At 32.8% G+C, this 18,553-nt stretch overlaps 3 protein-coding genes across 8 annotated transcripts in view; 2 read left to right on the top strand and 1 right to left on the bottom strand.

Moving 5' to 3' along the window:
* Nucleotides 1–6,452, top strand: part of LOC125070390 (hepatocyte nuclear factor 4-gamma) — a 54,522-nt gene extending 48,070 nt beyond the window's left edge. For 5 of the 6 annotated variants that reach the window (XM_047680241.1, XM_047680242.1, XM_047680243.1 and 2 more), the window contains exons 4-10: nt 212–339; nt 2,189–2,335; nt 3,035–3,155; nt 3,999–4,130; nt 4,707–4,943; nt 5,112–5,259; nt 5,378–6,452. In XM_047680241.1, coding sequence (XP_047536197.1) covers nt 212–339; nt 2,189–2,335; nt 3,035–3,155; nt 3,999–4,130; nt 4,707–4,943; nt 5,112–5,259; nt 5,378–5,432 — 968 coding nt within the window. In that variant the 3' untranslated portion in view covers nt 5,433–6,452. The remainder of the gene's footprint in view (nt 1–211; nt 340–2,188; nt 2,336–3,034; nt 3,156–3,998; nt 4,131–4,706; nt 4,944–5,111; nt 5,260–5,377) is intronic. The other variant, XM_047680240.1, reaches the window with a different exon arrangement.
* A 1,244-nt stretch (nt 6,453–7,696) lies between these two features.
* LOC125070543 (fanconi-associated nuclease 1-like) lies at nt 7,697–16,168 on the bottom strand. Its single transcript, XM_047680448.1, has 11 exons — nt 15,450–16,168; nt 14,930–15,211; nt 14,405–14,603; nt 13,757–13,987; nt 13,108–13,230; nt 12,453–12,687; nt 11,856–12,061; nt 10,820–10,935; nt 10,359–10,610; nt 9,647–9,825; nt 7,697–9,245 (listed from the first exon to the last, which is right to left on the bottom strand). Exons 1-11 carry the CDS (start codon nt 16,021–16,023, stop codon nt 9,081–9,083), a joined length of 2,562 nt encoding a protein of 853 aa, XP_047536404.1. The 5' UTR covers nt 16,024–16,168; the 3' UTR covers nt 7,697–9,080.
* A 522-nt stretch (nt 16,169–16,690) lies between these two features.
* LOC125070528 (dynein light chain Tctex-type 5-like) lies at nt 16,691–18,469 on the top strand. Its single transcript, XM_047680429.1, has 3 exons — nt 16,691–16,863; nt 17,442–17,635; nt 18,304–18,469. Exons 1-3 carry the CDS (start codon nt 16,783–16,785, stop codon nt 18,467–18,469), a joined length of 441 nt encoding a protein of 146 aa, XP_047536385.1. The 5' UTR covers nt 16,691–16,782.
* Nucleotides 18,470–18,553: the final 84 nt, after the last annotated feature.

The following is an 18,553-nucleotide window of genomic DNA, read 5'->3' as shown; positions in this document are numbered from 1 at the left end:
AAATATAAACGTATATATAAATAGACGTATATATGTATACATATATTTATGTATGATATAAATAATATATGTTAACAAACTAGTTTTGTAAATAGTGTTTAATAGCTAACTAAGATTATAGTTTTATAATATTCGTCCACTTTTGACAGCTTCACAAAAATGTTGAAACTTTTAACCTAGTAAAGTAATAATAGTTTACTTTTAATTTCAGCCGTACAGAACGAACGAGACCGTATAAATTGCAGACGGCCTTCGTACGAGGAACCCACACAAGCCAATGGACTTTCCGTAGTGTCGCTTCTCAACGCTGAATTACTAAGCAGGAAGGTTATTGATGAGGTATGATACAAATTATATTTAACTTTCTTTTTTTTTATAACTGATTATGCAGATGCTGATTTTAACGCAGACATATTAGATGGAGAGGATAGACACCTTAAGTGCATCATATTAAAATATTTATTTATTTATTCCGCACGCTTAATTAATATTAGTCACTAAAAACAATAGTAATTACAAGTTGTTGCCTGCAAATTCGCTCGCGTTTTAGGTGTTAGTCGTCTAGTGTTAGGCATAAAAAGTAGCTTCCTTCCTTGGAGTTTAAGTTTGCTTCATATAATTCATCTAATTCGGTCAAGTGATTTGGCCGTGAAAGAGCAACAAACAGACAGACAGACAGCTACTTCTGTAATATTAGTGTAGATTATACATTGATAAATACACTACAATAGTACACAATGCGTACATAGACAGCATCAGCAGATAAGACTACTTAGACTGATTTAAAAATGATTAATGTTTATTTAAAAAAAAAAATACTAAAAAAGTATTACTCCTCGATACACTTTTCTATAAACAATAAAAATAATTTTTTCACATTAACTCCTCCATGCTGGTTGTCTGGAAGAAATCGCTGTTAAGCGATAAGACCGCCTGTTGTACATTTCTCTTTTTTTTATATTGTGTTATTGAATGTAAGTTTTTTTGTCTTGTGTGTGTACAATAAAGAGTTATTATTATTATTAATTCAGTTAACTACTTATATACAGTTTCATTTTACTTTCAAAGTTCCGATAGCAAGTTTAATCGACGAGTATTATAAATTAATCAAGCTCTCGACCAATGATATCGCGTCGATTCGATGTCAAATGTTGTTTATTTGGCTTTTGTCCTGTTTTGGTTGGAATAGACTACACGTAAATAGTCTAATATCGATAATTTTGCGATTATACTCGGGCGAACCATTCGATTCTAGTCGAATTTTGTACTGGAATTACAGTTTATAGTAGTAAAAACTTTTTAGGTAAACATTTATGGTAAAGGGAATTGTTTTCTTATTCATAAAATCAAGGATAGAATAAACATGTAATTCATAAAAGTATAATTATTTATTAACATTTTAATAGACCATGATGTTTATTACATAAACAAACATGTATAATAAATATATTAAAACAAACAAGATTTGTCTCAAGGTTAAGAATCCCGTTCGCCTTGTGATTTAAGAGTTATTTACTATCATTTGGAATTTATAGTAATTGCTTAAATAAATCTTATACAAAAACAGAACCAGTATCAATAGATTATTAAATCATTTTTATACTATTCGAAACATTAATTGATTAAATAAAATATATTCATATATTTTCAAATAAATAACTAGTGGTGTGATTCAAATATATCATGCTAACAATTACCGCTAAATATATCCGTATTCGAGATTTCTTAATTGTTAAAAACAAAATCCAAGAACATTTAGTTTATCGTAAAAAAGTCATAGGACTCATCATAGGAATCATCATTCCACCCACCCAAGGAAAATATAAAATGGTCCCGTTGAGCATTGAGACGCCCCATAGCAACATGCATTTACATCACCAATTCATCAGCAGGACAATTTAAAGAGAATCGCGTTAAAATTTAGATGGAATACTTTTGGGTACCTACGCGATTCCACAACTCAACGATTCGTGGACTTAGTAGTAGAACTTAGAGTAGTGGATAGAAGTTATTATGATTAAATATTGACCACTGGGTAAGGACTAGTAATAGCTAATTCTAAAATCACATTAAAGTCATAACACAGCAACGGAGCACATTACAAACGTGAAAGTTAATTATAATAATAGAAAATAAATCTTAAACATACTTTTCAAAAGTATTTAGAGAATAATTTTATAATCAACAGACGAACAACGTTTCGGACGCAGAAATCAATAACAGAAAGTTGGCGAAGATAAACGACGTCTGTGATTCCATCAAACAACAGCTGCTCATACTCGTGGAGTGGGCCAAGTACATCCCCGCCTTCACGGAGCTACACCTAGACGATCAGGTAGGACTTACTTAAAACTTGAAGACTACGTTATTTACATGCTAAGTATTATCTTACCTGTTTTATAGAGCGCAAATTATACTATTTTTTTTTTAATTTAAGCATAATCTGATGTTGCATGATTTGTACTCTTGACATATATGGAACATTTGATTAGATCCGTCCAGTATCAGTCGTAATAGTACCCGGAGGTGGCGATAGAATACTAACATCATTTTCACATACAATAATATTTTTCAATTGTATATTTTTTAGAGCAATTACTTTATAAATTAAATTATTCTCTCCGGTATAATTATGACAAAATTTAATTTATTTGATATTTTGTGAGATTTATAGTATTTTTTTTTAAATCGAATCGATATCGTAGACTCCTCCATCTTGATGGTATAAGTAGTTCCGCATTGAGTCCGGTCGCGTGTAGCGTGTCTACTCAAATCCTTAATTCAATATAGAAACATTACACTTATTATTGATTCTCAAATTAAACGCTAGCCCCGAACTGGTGAAAAAAACTTGGCTGATAGTTTTTGTTGATTTACTACTATTTACGTCTATTTAATATCTAAAAGAATAATAAACAGCCAGGAGGCCATCGACTCATTCCCAAGGTTCATTCAAACATGAACTCGCTAAGTGTAGCCCTCCGCACACAAGCGTCCCTTAACATACTCTGTATCGCCCCCGCTCGGCGCGCAGGTGGCGCTGCTGCGCGCGCACGCGGGCGAGCACCTGCTGCTGGGCTGCGCGCGCCGCTCGCTGCACCTCAGCGACGTGCTGCTGCTCGGGAACAACTGCATCATCGCCAAGCACAACATCGGTGAGGCCGCCTCATTATATTATTATGCCTTTACAGAGGAAAAATTATCGCTTGTCGCTTATTGGTACCATGCAACCGAATTGATTAATACGTAATTTTAAATTATTATGTACACATATTGTTTTCACTTACGGGCATTTCATATTTTTTCATACTTTCCATTCGCTTTTATTCTTACCCGTAAATTCATATCCGCAAACAAATAGTACCCGTAATCTCAGTTGACCGCACTGATATTGGTCACTTGCGACTGCGCAAGATAATTATAGGTACTACCTAGTGGGTACTAACCCACTAAGTGTTCGTGTGTTCGTGTCTTCGTGTTGACCCAGTTCGAACACATAAAATATGAATGGTTTTTTTTTTAAATATATGCATTTACTTCTGGTTAACTCATTTTTCTGAACTGAAAAACTATTAAAAATAGCTGGATACAGTTTTTGTTTCTGTTCTTCGAATGATACCTTAGTAGTGGTATCATACTTAGCTATAGCCCATTCCAATCATAAAAGAAAAATCGTAGATTTACATATTTTGTTTGCTAATAGTTCTGTTATATCATGGACTAGCAACAGTTCTTAATTAAAATATCTTTATTTAACTTAACTATTTATATCAACGTCAATTTTATTTCCAAAGTTCTGATAATATATTCGTTAACAATCAAAAAGCCATTTTCCATCCATTAAATAAATACCTCACTTTATTTAAGATCTGGATCTCATCTTAATGCAATATCGAAGCTGTTTATTTGCCTTTCCTCCTAGGCTATAAGGTAGTGTGACTTAAATACTTTTCTCTTATTCATACACATACTTGATTCGAGTCTATTATTTCCAACAGATGGCAGAATGGATATAGACATCAGTATGATCGGTATCCGAGTGATGGACGAGATCGTGAAGCCGCTGCGGGAGATCGATATCGATGACACCGAATTTGCGTGTCTGAAAGCCATCGTATTCTTCGATCCTAGTGAGTTTTGTTTTATAGTAAATCATCGCAATAAATGACTCATTATTTACCAGAGTTGAGGAGAACATTAGCAGCTCATGCTCATTTCATTGTATGAATGAAAAACGAGTGCAGTCTTGCGATGTTTTTCTTCCTTACCAAGGTCATGATTAATTTCAAAATAAATGAGGCACGTGGTACTCTCTGTGGTGATTATATGTTTGTAATAATAAACGTGGTCTCCGTTTAATGTTCAGGTAAACTAAATACTGCGTTTTCTAGCTCGTTCTGCTAGCTTTTATATATTTGTATTATAAATTGACAGGTTTTTTTTTTTATATCTTACGAGTTCTTTTTTTATATTATCAAAGTCAACTAGTCAGATTTGAAGAACCTTTTGCATTGGATGGATAACGTTTTTATTATGCAATATATGTATAATTTCACTGCACGACTCTCAACAGCGAAGTTTGTTTTGGATAATAGGATGCACTTGATTATAAAACACAAACACACTCATACGTGTAACTGGAAGCCGCAGGGCCAAGCTAATGATATTTTCTTTATTAAAAGTAAAATATTTCGTCGATTCCTCAGACGCGAAAGGTCTCTCCCAGCCGCAGAAGATCAAGCAACTGCGCTACCAGATCCAGATCAACCTGGAGGACTACATCAGTGACCGGCAGTACGACGGCCGCGGTCGGTTCGGCGAGCTGCTGCTGTGCCTGCCGCCGCTGCAGAGCATCACGTGGCAGATGATCGAACAGATACAGTTCGCCAAGCTCTTCGGGGTCGCGCACGTCGACAGCCTGCTGCAGGAGATGTTGCTAGGAGGTAACGTTCCACGTAACGTGATCTCTTTTGTTTCCAATGTCACTTATACGCCTGAATCCAAAAAAATCGAACCCACCTCATGTGTTCCGCTAAGCGACGCAATGTGTCGTGAAAAAAGGCGGCCACATGTGGTAAGTTCCGTTGTGTAACGAGAAGTACAAACTCTAGGTGCATCGACAGAGGCGACGCTGGAGGAGAGCGCGGCGGAGGGCGCGGGGGGCGCGGGGGCCCCGGGGGGCCCGGCTGGCGCGCTGGGGGCCGCGCTGCCGCCGCCCACGCTCTTCGACGACACGCCTTTTAAGCAGGAGCCCGACATGTGAGACATTATTTTATATAATAAATCGATGAATGGTTTTCCTACTCTTTTATTTTTATAAATGTAATGTCATAATACATTTGTCAATGGTACTTAAAACTATTTTCTTTGCCACCAGGAGCCCTGAACATCCTTCGAGACTCATGAAGACGTCTGACATAACATTGTTATAGTTGAGTAACGAAGAAAAGGACGGCTTTACTGTTACTGTTATTGGAATATTAAAATTAAAAACATATATATTTATATAAAGATAATTATACAATTTATCAATTACATAGTATATGTAAAATATTTTGTATAACATACTTAAAATCAAGGCGCAAAATAGTATGAAAATGTATGCAGGCAGCTGTAGAAGCCATGCGTTTATACAATATTGATACGCGTAGGTTAAATATATTTTATAAGTGGACTGTACGACATTATCTATTTTGATGTAAATTTAAAATTTACGATATTCTAACGAAAGCCAAATTTTCTATGTAATATATTATATTATTAAGTGTAAGACCAAAATATTAAGTGCAATTATTTTGAATAGATTTTGGTGAAACTTTACGATTTTAAACAAGCGAAATAATGACTAGCGTAACTTCTTAAGTAATAACTGAAAACCATTTGTAAATATTACATAAGCTTTCATCAATGACACATTGTTTCGACTTATTAAATGTAGGCGATCAAGGTTTTTCGAAATTAATTCGTTTAAATGACTATTGGTTTTGTTTTAAATTTAGTTACCATTATTTATAGAGTAGGTGACGGTTGTAAATTTGTTGCGTACTGTTCAAAAAATGTTTGCATGCTTTTTTTAAAACTTGCCTTCGATATAGGAAGAATGAATTTGATTATATATATATTTATCTCATAATATAGGAATAGATCTACTTTTTTACCTACTAATGTTTGTAGTAGACTGAACTAAAAACGTAAAAATCGTTTATTTATACGTCTTCTAGTTGATTTTATATTTGTACCACTGTTAATGCTCAATGTATTCTTGATTTCGGATAGGGCGGTATCACATTAAGCCAAATGGTGAAAGTTATATTATTAGGTAGTTAATCGGTTTGTCTGTAGACTTACAGCTATGTGTAATAGGTGCCTTATTTTCCTAGAGGTGTATTGTTGTTGTACATACCATGTTATGAATTTAGATTATATTTTAAAATTAAATAATCTGTTACAAACATGTGTTTTATTTAACATTCTTTATTAATAAAATACGTGGCTAATTAATAAACGAAATGTAAATATCAAGGTTTTTCCTTCACGTCTATGTATCCTTTCCTCCGGTTACCTCTGTCCTTGCAGTACAGGTACAACACAGAGATCGCCGACACCGCCGACATTGCTAATAGTGGCAAATATACTGAAAACATGGATTTAAATAAAGTTCAACCAGATCTCTGATATTTCCGGTTATAAATATTCTAATATTACGATTCAAACTGTGTTGTAGATTATGAAAATATATGATGTAGAAGTAAAGTGTCAATGTCACCAAAGGGAATGAACTCAATAAGTTTTTAACGTCAGTAGACTTTTTATGAGTGCTTTATCGACACATGTGATGTACAAACTTTTTGTTCCGTATAGTATAAGCCAACGAACGTAAAACTAGTTGAATAAGACTATTAGCTGATATTTATATATTTAGTCAAATAATTAATGGAGGAACACGAAATGACGATACTGCAAAGCAAAAAACACATGGCAACGACATGAAAATAGATCCAGTTCTTAGTATGACTCACAAGTTTTATAGGACTATAAGATAATGAAGTGCTGCAAGCCCTCTGTTGGGCCTAATCTGTGGCATCAATATAATAAATGACGCCTCGTATCTAAATAGGGTGACCAGGTCGCGAAACCTAATAGCCGGACAGACCAGCCAGTTTGGCCGGACATTTGGGTAAAAAGGCCAGACACCCTACATTATTGAACATTATGTGCCTCAGTATTAATAGATATGATAAAAAATTGTATGTAAAATCAAGGTTTTCTGATTATAACTATAAATCTTGTTAAATTCTAAAAGAAATATAAATAAAATCGAATGTATCTTAAATAAATAAAATGTAAAAGCTGGACTCTACCAACCAACAAAAATTTCATTACATATTCAAAAATCAAATGTTAACCAATTATAATTAAAGATTTCAGTGATTAGATAACGATATCATAATATGACTATGAGTAATTAATACGTATAATCTTTATACGACTTATATTATTAAAAGATACGTGACAAATGAACTATTATTATAATAATACACTTGGAAAAGCCATAAAATAATTATATATGTAGAAACAATACATCTAGAATAAGGCAAGTGATCTCTTCTCTAAGTCTTTTTATTTGTTCGAGAAAAAAAAAAGAAAATTATTGTCAATAACATTTTATTTCTAAATAAAGTACACCGATCTTTGACTAAATATAGTAAGAGATAATTAGTATACATAGTTACATTATATTATATAGCACCATTTTTGAATTTTAAGAAATATAACAACCATATATTATCTAGTCTTAAAATAAATGTTCCGAAAATATTGTTTTTATTCTTATACACAGCTTTTTTTCCTAACAAATAAAATTATACTAATTGAAATAAATGTACCACAAAATTATTTTTTCTTAAAATTACAATAATGCATTGATTAAAAGTACAAATCACTATAAGCTTAATTTCTACTTTTATAACGCCTAATTTTGTGGTAGAATCAAACCCACCACACCACAAGTGTGACGTCGTAATTAAGTCAACTTTGGACCGCCATTGCAGCGAACACGCTCCAGAATTCCTTAATCGGAACTTGCACCATACGTCATGCGTTACAAGCGAACTGTTACATCCCTACTTAGAAAGCAGTAACGGGGAGTCACTGGCTTCCAGCTCTAATGTAAGCAGTATAGGCAGGAGGGACAGAAGTAGGGCTCGGCAAGAGTTCAGCTCTCTTCTAAGCTACATTCGCGACGGCTGCCCAAACATTATTTATTATTCATATCCTCATTATTGTGTAAACACTCAATTATTACTTTTTTTTAAACTTATTGAAGAGGTCTTTTTCAAAAGAAGGAATGCAGGCAGTCGTCTGGCGATCTCCCTTTGCTAAAAAAGATTTTAGTTATCTTTCAAACGCATCTCACCTGTGGTCCAAGACTTGACTCGACTTGAAAAAGAAACCTCTTTTGCAACCCTGGGTTAGGAAGGGCCTGTGTGCAATAAAGGTTACTACTAGGATTATTTTACTTCGTTCGTCGCGTTTAATTCATCCTTGACGTCACACGGGGGTCTTTCTGTTCGAACAACCACAATGACCCATGGAACCGACCGTGTAAATTGTTTTCATAGAGAAATTGAAATCTTTTTAATCGTTATAAGTCGTATTATAATGGCGTGCATTAGTGAGTGACGCTCGTGCTTTAGATGTCATGGTCTAAATTATATTATATTAGTTAAGATTATTTTGGTAAACATCCCATAGATCTATCTATGCATATTTTTATTTATTTTAGATAGGTGTAAAAAATAGGTATGTTATAAAAAAAATAACATTTATTAAACGAAAATATACATTTTTATGATATTCATATAAAATCTTGGTTTAATAAAAATAAATCATTTTTAAAATGTTTCGTTCCATTACAGGCAATAGGGGTCATCTGAGTTTCCATGATCCAAGTTTTATACTGCCAATGTGTATAGGCAGTGGTAACACTTATGAATTTAAAATTAAAATATATAATAACAATATGAATACTAGCGGTTGTTTTAGTAGTACATAACCGTATTGAATAATTTGTGCATTAACTAGTGTTCCTCCAGCTCGTGCGTGTTCCGGGAGCGGGCTCGGCCGGTGTGGACGCCGACGTAGCAGAACTCGGTGTCGATGCCGTGCTGCTGCATGTAATGCATCCATTGTATCTGCTTCATGGACGGCTTGTCGGAGTCAGTCTTCACTTCCACGAATGCAATCTGAGGGTGTTTTATTTTATTCATTTTCAGTATTTTTTTGGTCATCGCTATTAATATATTATGAATACGACTATGATAAAATAAATTATAATATTTTCTTTTGAAGTACAATTTCGATCCATCTCTTATTTACTTCAGGAGGACTGACCGGCACGCAGACCATCTGAGTATAAATGGTCACCCCTGCCCTGAGACAGACATCGGTCCCGTTAGATATATTAACTATACCCTACATCGTCGATGCGCCACCGAAAAAATTTGACTTATATTTTAAACGTGCTATGTCACTAAACATCTCGCCGAACACTCGAAGGCGCCTTCCGACGATCGGTCGCCGGCGGCCCGCAATCGATAACGACAGCCCTAAATCAGTAGTCGGCGAGTGAGTCGTATGACCGTACCTCGCCCGTGCGCTCGTTCCACAGCGTGAGGTCGGGGAAGCCGGAGTGCGCGTGCGCGAAGTCGGCGGCCAGACGGGCGCACACGCGCGCCACGCGGGCGGGCGCCAGTCGCGCCGCCACCGCGCGCGCCGCCTCGCCGCCCGCGCCGCCCGCGCCGCGCCACACGCCCGACTGCTCCGCTGCCGTACGCACACATGTGTTTAGATACATACAGCTAACATACAACTAAAACGACCGACTGTTATGCCACTTTACTGGTGTGCGTGTACTTTTTGGTCAAATGTTGGTCGTTACTTTTTTCGACGCGTTGAGGACGCTTTGACTTTTATTTTTTCATTACTTGGACATATAAGTAATGAAAACATGTTTTTATTAAAAACACTGTGTTGTTCCTATAGAATTCGCATTCTGCAAAAATATAAAATAACATCTTACGCATTAGCAGCTCGTGGCGGTTGGAGAACATCATTTAATAAAAATTAAAAATGTAACAAAAAAATTACAAATATCAAAAAATAATACATTTTCCAATTCAAGTAATATTTACCATAGACAATAAACGCCATAGATCTTAGACTAACCCATCGGAGAGACTCATAATCATTCACAATTTCGCGTTCCACCCAGTCTCAGTGAAAGAACAAAAAATTAAATAAAAACCCATTAAGTCGATTATTATAAGTCGTCAGTAACAATTTACTTCATTACTCACTTTCTGGTCTACTTTCCCAGGCAGTTTCAATTTTAGTCAAAATCTCTTCAGTCGTAGATTCCTCTATTTCTTTCAGTCGTTTCTCAATCAAAGCCTTCCTATTGTTGTAGAAACCTTCGCAGAACATGTCCAGAGGGTAAGTCTGGTAGTAGGACAAGTAAATCCCACGAACTCCTTCCAATTGAGCGTATATTATATCCCAGAATAATAGGAAGAATATTGTAGTCACTATACTGCCCTCCCAGTGACCACCTGAAATGTTGGTAATTATTAGATTATTTATTACAGGCACTTCAATCGAAGACCGAAGACTTGTAAATTAAATGCAACGCTAAAACCGTTTAGAAATGAAGACTCTCCTAATAAGTAAATGTAATCAATTATAAGAACAAACTAGGGTATGCTAGGGCATGTAAGCAGAACCGCGGGCGAAAACGAATAAAATAGTCTTAATAAATTACCATGTGTGTACTTTCCCTCCTGTATGTAGTGATATTTACAATACTCCTCGGCTTCTTGCACTAGCATGCCATCGGCAGTGCGTGTCTCGAATTTAATTTTGCCTCTGCCACCATTACTGAAAATGCAAACGAGTGCATAAAGACTTTTGGAACGAAGTTCTTTTACGCGGCTCGCAGTAGAGTGAATTGGCAGAAATCGTCACGTAAGGGAAACCGTTATGGTCTAAGCGAACTTTCTTTCTCTTTCTCTCTGTTAAGAACAGAGAGAAAGAAATATAAAGTATAAATTATAAATATAATATATGTATAAAACAAAGTCGCTTACCGCTGTCTGTCTGTCCCTGCGTATGCTTTGATCTTTAAAATTACACAACGGATTATGATGCGGTTTTGCGGTTAAAAATTTTGTGCATTTCATATAGATCAATATGGGCTATATAGCATTTAATTTAAATGAATATTTTCGAATATATGACAGATTTAAAATACAGGGACATAGCGGTTTGTATTGTCTAATGACAAAAAGCTATGAACTTTGTATATAATGACATTCTGTAGTATATTTGGTATCAGTATTGCACCCGGGCGAAGCCGGTGCAGTTCGCTAGTATTATATATACGGATTTATATAACAATATTTAAATTTATTTCTGTTACGCCATAACCACGCCACTGGTTGTTTCCACAAAATGGAACATAATAACAAGTTATTTACCAAAATAATCTTATTTCAAAGACGTCAATTACAGCTTTAACTCTTAGTATATTAAGTACCTTTTCTCACTTATTCACAGTACTTAGAAATACTACGGCGATTGACTAAGTTGAACCGTAAAAATGATCGGTAACCGTTCACCATGAAAGTTGACATATATATTTATATTTTTATAAGATTTCCATGCTTTAATAGTAGACTATACGCAACCCACAGCGACGGAGTAGTCACGTGACATGGGCGAAAAACGTGCAGAGCAACTACTAGTAATTGTATAATATAACATTTTTGTTATACAAAGTAAATATAAGTTACACTCACTACATGGGCTGTTTGTATATGTGCACCGCTTTTATATTCTTCTCCAGTATGTCATATTTATCTGCTCGTGAAAGTAGCTGGACCTTTAAAGCTGAGCTTATGGGACTTGTCTGTCGATTCGCCAACAACTTAGCTCGAGGTCGTATGAAATCTAGATATTTTTCTGGAAGGTTCGAATTGAAACCTTCTAATAGTACTTCAGCTGCCTAAAATAAAGGAATATTATTCTTTATTCTTAAAATCAATATTCACGTCGCAATATGGTAAGTGTAGGTGTGTGTGTGCGTGTAACATAACGTAGAGTTCAAAAAGCAATTGAATATCAGCCCATATAAGGTAACACGAGTACTACAACCTTGTCAACAGGAGATAAAAATATAGTACTCATGACTTTCTCAACAAAAAAATCCACAATTATTTTTTTTTATATTCCACTCGGAGATTTGGTCTGCAGTCTTATAAGATAGCCACTAAGCAAAGGAACAGTCAAGTGATATATATATACTATTTAACAAATATAAATTCACCTATTTTTAACAAATATTTATCACGAATGAATAATAATATCAATTTTAAGTTTATTAAATTTAATATTACCTTCTCGGGAAGGAACAATAATTTATCGAGAATGAGCGCCTTCTCCGAATACCATTCCGCCCTCTTGTGTTCTCTGAATGCGGTTTGCTTTAAAAGTGTCGAAAGAATGTCTACAGCTAAAAGTATATTCTTTTCCACTTTGGATTTTTTCAATTCTTGAATTCCAGCTTCCAAAATTTTCACATATATGTATGCCGGTGTGTACCGACGGAGCCACACCGGTAGCTTGATGTAACTGTGAACAAAAATATTTCGAGGATTATATAGAGTGCATGTCTATATTACAATGGCATGACAAGCATTATTATGGCAGGCATTATTGTGATGCATGTGAGCATAGATAAACAAACTTAGGATTTTGTAATCCCGAACGGATTGACTATATGCTATTTTTCAGCGAATCTACATTAAAGACCACAGATTATTTTAGATCTCAACCAACGTCAAGTCAATTCGCAACTTTTTTTAAACTTTACTCCAACTTCCATTGGGTTTGATTTTGCAATAAAACATCTAAACAAACATATTTATTTTATTTTACACGAATTATATTCTTATATATAAATATATAAAACTAAATTACTACTTTAATGTATAACAGTGTGTACTTTAGTGCGAAAATATGTATGTATATATATATTTATACATATGTTACCTCATCAATTCTTCTTTACTCATTTCGTTGTATAGATCATATACTCGCTTAATCTTTTCACACTTCTCGGACAGATCAGTAGCTTCCTTTATGTCTTCATATAATACACCGGCATTAACATAACTGAAAAGTTTATTATCTATTTGTGATATATTTTAAGGAGTAGGATTGCGTCAGTTAAACCATGAGGCTAGTTACACACTGCTTTAATCGAGGCGTTGCACCGGCGGGGACGTAGCCACACGCACACACGTAAACGCTTCACTTAACTACATCTATTACACTATTCTTCAGAATTATCGATAGACTGACAGAATTTAGCACTTGATGGTACTATAAGAAATATCCAACTTTGGAAACTAAAATGTTTTGTCTATTCATGCCTGTTGTTACACTGGCTCATTACCCTTCAAATCGGAACACAAAAATAATTAGTATTGTTGTTTGGTGGTAAAATCTAAGTTAAATGGTTGCATCAACAAAGATGGGCTAGCTCAAAGTCCTACATATACAGCTTACGCAGGGACTATAATATAAGTTAAGTATATAACTTAGAAGACCCCTTAGCTGATTATATTGAAATATTTCTGACTATGATTTCAATACATACAGATAATAAATGATAAAAAGCATTTGAATTCCAACTTACCTTAAAAATTGTTCTCTATTTTTGAATACTAAGCTTGCATTATCAATCTCCATATCTTTACAAATGGGAAAAGTTTCCCTTTTTGTCTTATCATTGAGCAACATTAATTCTAGTCTCTTTTCTTTTATTATACTATAATCCATGCCCAGGTACATGAGAATATAGAGCTCCTTAAGTGTGTTCCGAGCCTCATCTGAGAGCTTATAACATGGACCAACTTTGGAGCGCAGCCTGAAATATGGTACATTAGAACTTCATAAATTTTTAACATTATTAGACTAATATTATAATAATACAAAAGTAAGTCTGTCTGTTCGTTAAATCATCACAACTAAACCAATTCTAATGAAATTTGACATTAAGGTAATCTCGCATGTGCACAAAGGATTAAGGGTATTTACATGAAAAAAAATATTTTCGATTTACTAGCAATACGAAATAAAAATAATAATGTTAATTTTAATGGAGATATACAAAAAACATTAAGCAATTTTGAAAACATTCAAATTTTAAATAAATTACAATGAAATATTTAATGTAAGAATATTAGTCTTTTTTGTGCTTGCTAAATTATTTTAATTTTCATTTTATAGTCTTCACCAAAATGTCAAATGTACATCTATAAATTGCTGTTTATTAAATACTTACAAATTCAAAACTCGAGTTTCATTTGTGCTTTTACTACCAGCAAAGTAATTGGTTATATTTGTTTTCTGAGAACAAAAATTTTTTAATGACTGAACAGCGTCATCCTTTTTTGTAGTTTTAATTTTAAATTCCTTGCATATTAACTTCAATTCATCCTGCTTAAGCATTTTCAGCAACTCATCAAAATATATTTCTTCACCTAGAAAAAAATTAACTATACCTTAGATAAAAAAAATATATATGCTGCTACAAAATGTATTTATTTTAAAGATTTAGGATTTTTAACAATACCCTACGGTATAAAAATATATCTTATATAAAAATCCTTAATCAACAGCATAGTTTTTTAAACTCTTAAATAAACTTCTAGTGTTTCACATTAAGTCAATGAGTTTAATTTATATATGCAACAGACATTGCAATAAGAAATTAAAATATACTACATACAAACTTGTTTTATGGATTTCATATGGAAAAGTAAATTTGTTTTATTTTTAAAATCAACTCACTAAAAACAGTACTAACCATTATTAGTATTTGCCACAGTAATAAATCCACTTTCTATCAGCGAGTTAATTGCTTCATGTAGAGTTGGATCATCAACTTTAAATTTGCCAATCATAATCTTCTTCACTTTATCCCATCTACGCCAGCCTTCCTGCTGCCAATACAGTCTGCATACTAATCTCATGCCAGGCTTTTTTACTTTCATTGCCCTTGACAGGAGACTGCAACTACTTTCTTCTAAGAGTGGTTTCAAATTATCGTCACATAAAAACTGATAAATTATCTTTAATAGAAAAATTGCTGGAATGTAATAGAGTGAACATTGTAATAAAACATTAAATATGAAAAAGATTTAGTAATTATGCATTTTTTTATTTAATTAATATATAATATTCCTGTTTTAAACTATGATTAGTAAATGAAAAGCTAGAAGCTATTTGATAATACTAAGTTCAATTATTTCAAAAGTTCAGTTAAACAATAACTTAAAAAATATGTTCGTAAAGTATATTGTATTTGTGTTATCATAATAACTTACTCGAGTCATCCAGATTGTTTGAAGCTTGATGGAATTCCTCATTATTAAAAATATTTTGTTTATCACATTTTGATATTATATCACTAAGATTTCTTTTAGCTTTGGTAGGAGTTCTGACTTTAATACTTCTCTTTTTTGTAGGTGAAAAATATTTGTGGCTTGTTGATGGACTACGGAAACTAGGTGATGATTTGTTTAAAGATTTTTGATCAGAGCTAGGGGACATTGAAGATTTATTTGAAATTTCCCCAAAAGGCGACTGATTTACAGGGAATTTATGCAGCATTTCTGGCGTGTAGATCAATGTTGATTCAGACGAGCTTGTCTGACTCTGATTAAGTTCACATGTTTTAGAACTTATTGACCCCTCATCATCGTCATCGTCACTAATTAAATCAACCACATGTTCGTTTTCAAGTGTTAGCTTAGGCGACTTTATAGGTGTTTTGGTTATACTTAAATTACATTTCTTTTTACGGTTCGTATCCATTTCTTTAAAAGAATTTGTCTTTATTTTGAAATACTTGTTCAATGTTGTCTGTTGATTCATATTTTTTAATTTTTTATATACCATATATGTAAACTTTTAGCTATTTTTGTAATAACTAATTTCAGCTTAGAATAAAATTAAAAAACCGTAACTATGTATGAAAGCATTAGTAATTTTTGTAGTATTTACAATATACAGCTAAATTATTTAGAACATGTACTTACTAACTTTAAGATAAGCGTATTAATGATAAGCACTATTTAAAGTTTGGTAAATAAGTTAATATTAAATGTCAAAAGTCATAATAAACAAGACTGCATAGAATATAGTAATACAGATAAAAAATACACTAGCAATGTCAAAAACAATAATCTTATATTTAACTATTTATGAATAACGATAAAACGTAATATTCTTCTGCAGAAATGTATAAATTATTTAAGGCATTCAGTTTAAGTACTTCTTAAATCAAATAAATATTTTTTTGCTGTAAGTAAAGTTAATGTTTTAGTTGCAACCGAAATAATGTAACTATACCCTTACATATTTCTCAAAAAATATATAATATTTCTCAGTATTCTAATGGAATAATTTATAATGGAATTAAAAAAAAATACCTATATAAGTTGTCGTATGGAGATAACTAAAACTGTCATTTCGTTTCGTTTTCAGTTAATTACATAAATTAATCAAGCATTATTATTATTTAAGTAGATAAGTACCAAATGAATACTTTGTCACATCCCTTAAATCACGATGGTTATTCGGAACTCTTATATTACTAAACAAAAGCTTATATTACTTAACGTTAATACAATTTAACTTATAATTATTTAAATAAAAATGTCGAAAGAATATAAACGATTCTCCTTTCGGATGAGCGGATTTGGATTCAATCGCCGAATAAGCAACAAACAAAAAATGGTAAAGGTCCATTAAATGGAATAAGTATAAGAATTATTATTGTTCAGATTAAGAAAACCATTTTATGGTAGTTAATACGTACCTACTTAATTAACAAAAAACAACTTCCAATATTTCAAATTGTATGACTCACAAAATATCCTTAAAATAATACCTACTTTCTTATTTTTTATTATTTCACGTATGAGTCATTGCACAATGATTTTTTATTTTTAATTAATTGTGCATATAGCTACTTTGTTTATTTGAATTTTAAGGTCAGCATCTAAGTTTTTAAGCAGAAATAATAGTTACAATAATATTATATATTTAAAAATAATTATTATACCTATATTTACAAAATTGAATGTTAAACTTTAAGTAATGTTTGTCAATAAAACTAGTAAGGCTATTTTATGTATTTGACTGAGAATTGATTTTATAATTATTTTCTCTTTTTTTAGGTAGATAATATTATAGATCAGTATTACTTTCTACATTGCATTATTGCAGTTAGCACACAATATTAGAGACACTAGAACTAAGGAATTTTATTGATCAAACTAAATATGTCTGAAAATAAATGTATTTTAAAACAGGTACGAACTTATCAGCCCACATATCAATTGAATCCAAGAAAACGCTTCAATATTGAGAACGTTGAAAAAATCTTAAAGCGTATTGTGAATTCAGAACTTGCTGATGTCGAATATAGCGAAAAACTTATTCCAGATCTTTGTATTAGTTTAGCGGAAAATATCAGGACGGCGATAAAAGAAGAAAATTATGACAGGTATGTCATGAGGAACTTGTGTATTGTTATAATTGTCTATATGACCATCAAAAAAACAATGTAGAATTTAATTTACCGCAACTATAAGGATTTCATGTATGACGGAAAAAGAACAAAAATAACACTAAACATACTTCTATATATAATCAAAAATCAATATGTTTATGTACATATTACCAATGATCGCTGGTGTATCAATTATGTCTTGTTTGTATTGCTTATGTTGTAGAAATAGGAAATGCTCATGAGGTCTTACGGTAAAAAAACAATTTTTATTTTTTTATTTCATTACTATTTCAACTGCACTAAAACTGCTACGTGTCGAACTTAATTATTATAAGTATTTTAATGTTATCTATCGAAAAATATCGGGAACTTTAATAATATAAAGAACTATCGCCGTAAACGTTCCGCTGATAAATAAAAGCGTCCCTTCTCTTTAAGGAATATCTGAAGCATAAGACACCCCCTTGCAGTGCGGGTGTTGAATATATAATTTCATAGACAATGAATAAAGCTATTATAAACAAAGATAAATGCATTGATTGAAATCCAATAAAGACTAATTTAATTTTATTTCCGATTAATTATTATATTCTATTAAAATATAATTTACGATCAATAGCCAGGTATTATTTCTAAATATTTTTCCTATTGCTAACTTTCAGATACAGAATAATCGTAGCAGTAACTATGGGCCAGAGAAGACAGCAAAGTGTCCACATGTTTCACTCCTTTCTCTGGGACCACGAACGAGATGCTTTCGCGTCACATAATTTTGAAAACTGCCATATTTACGCCAATGTTGTTGTCTATGGTGTCTATTTTGATTGAATAAATCATATTTAAATTGAAATGCACTTGTATTGTATTTTGCTTTGTAATTTGGGTTTTGTCGAGAGGGTACGAAATAAAAGA

This window comes from Vanessa atalanta, chromosome 17 (genome assembly GCF_905147765.1).
Source record: "Vanessa atalanta chromosome 17, ilVanAtal1.2, whole genome shotgun sequence".
Taxonomy (NCBI): Eukaryota; Metazoa; Arthropoda; class Insecta; order Lepidoptera; family Nymphalidae; genus Vanessa; species Vanessa atalanta.
This window is presented reverse-complemented; position numbering and strand designations above follow the sequence as displayed.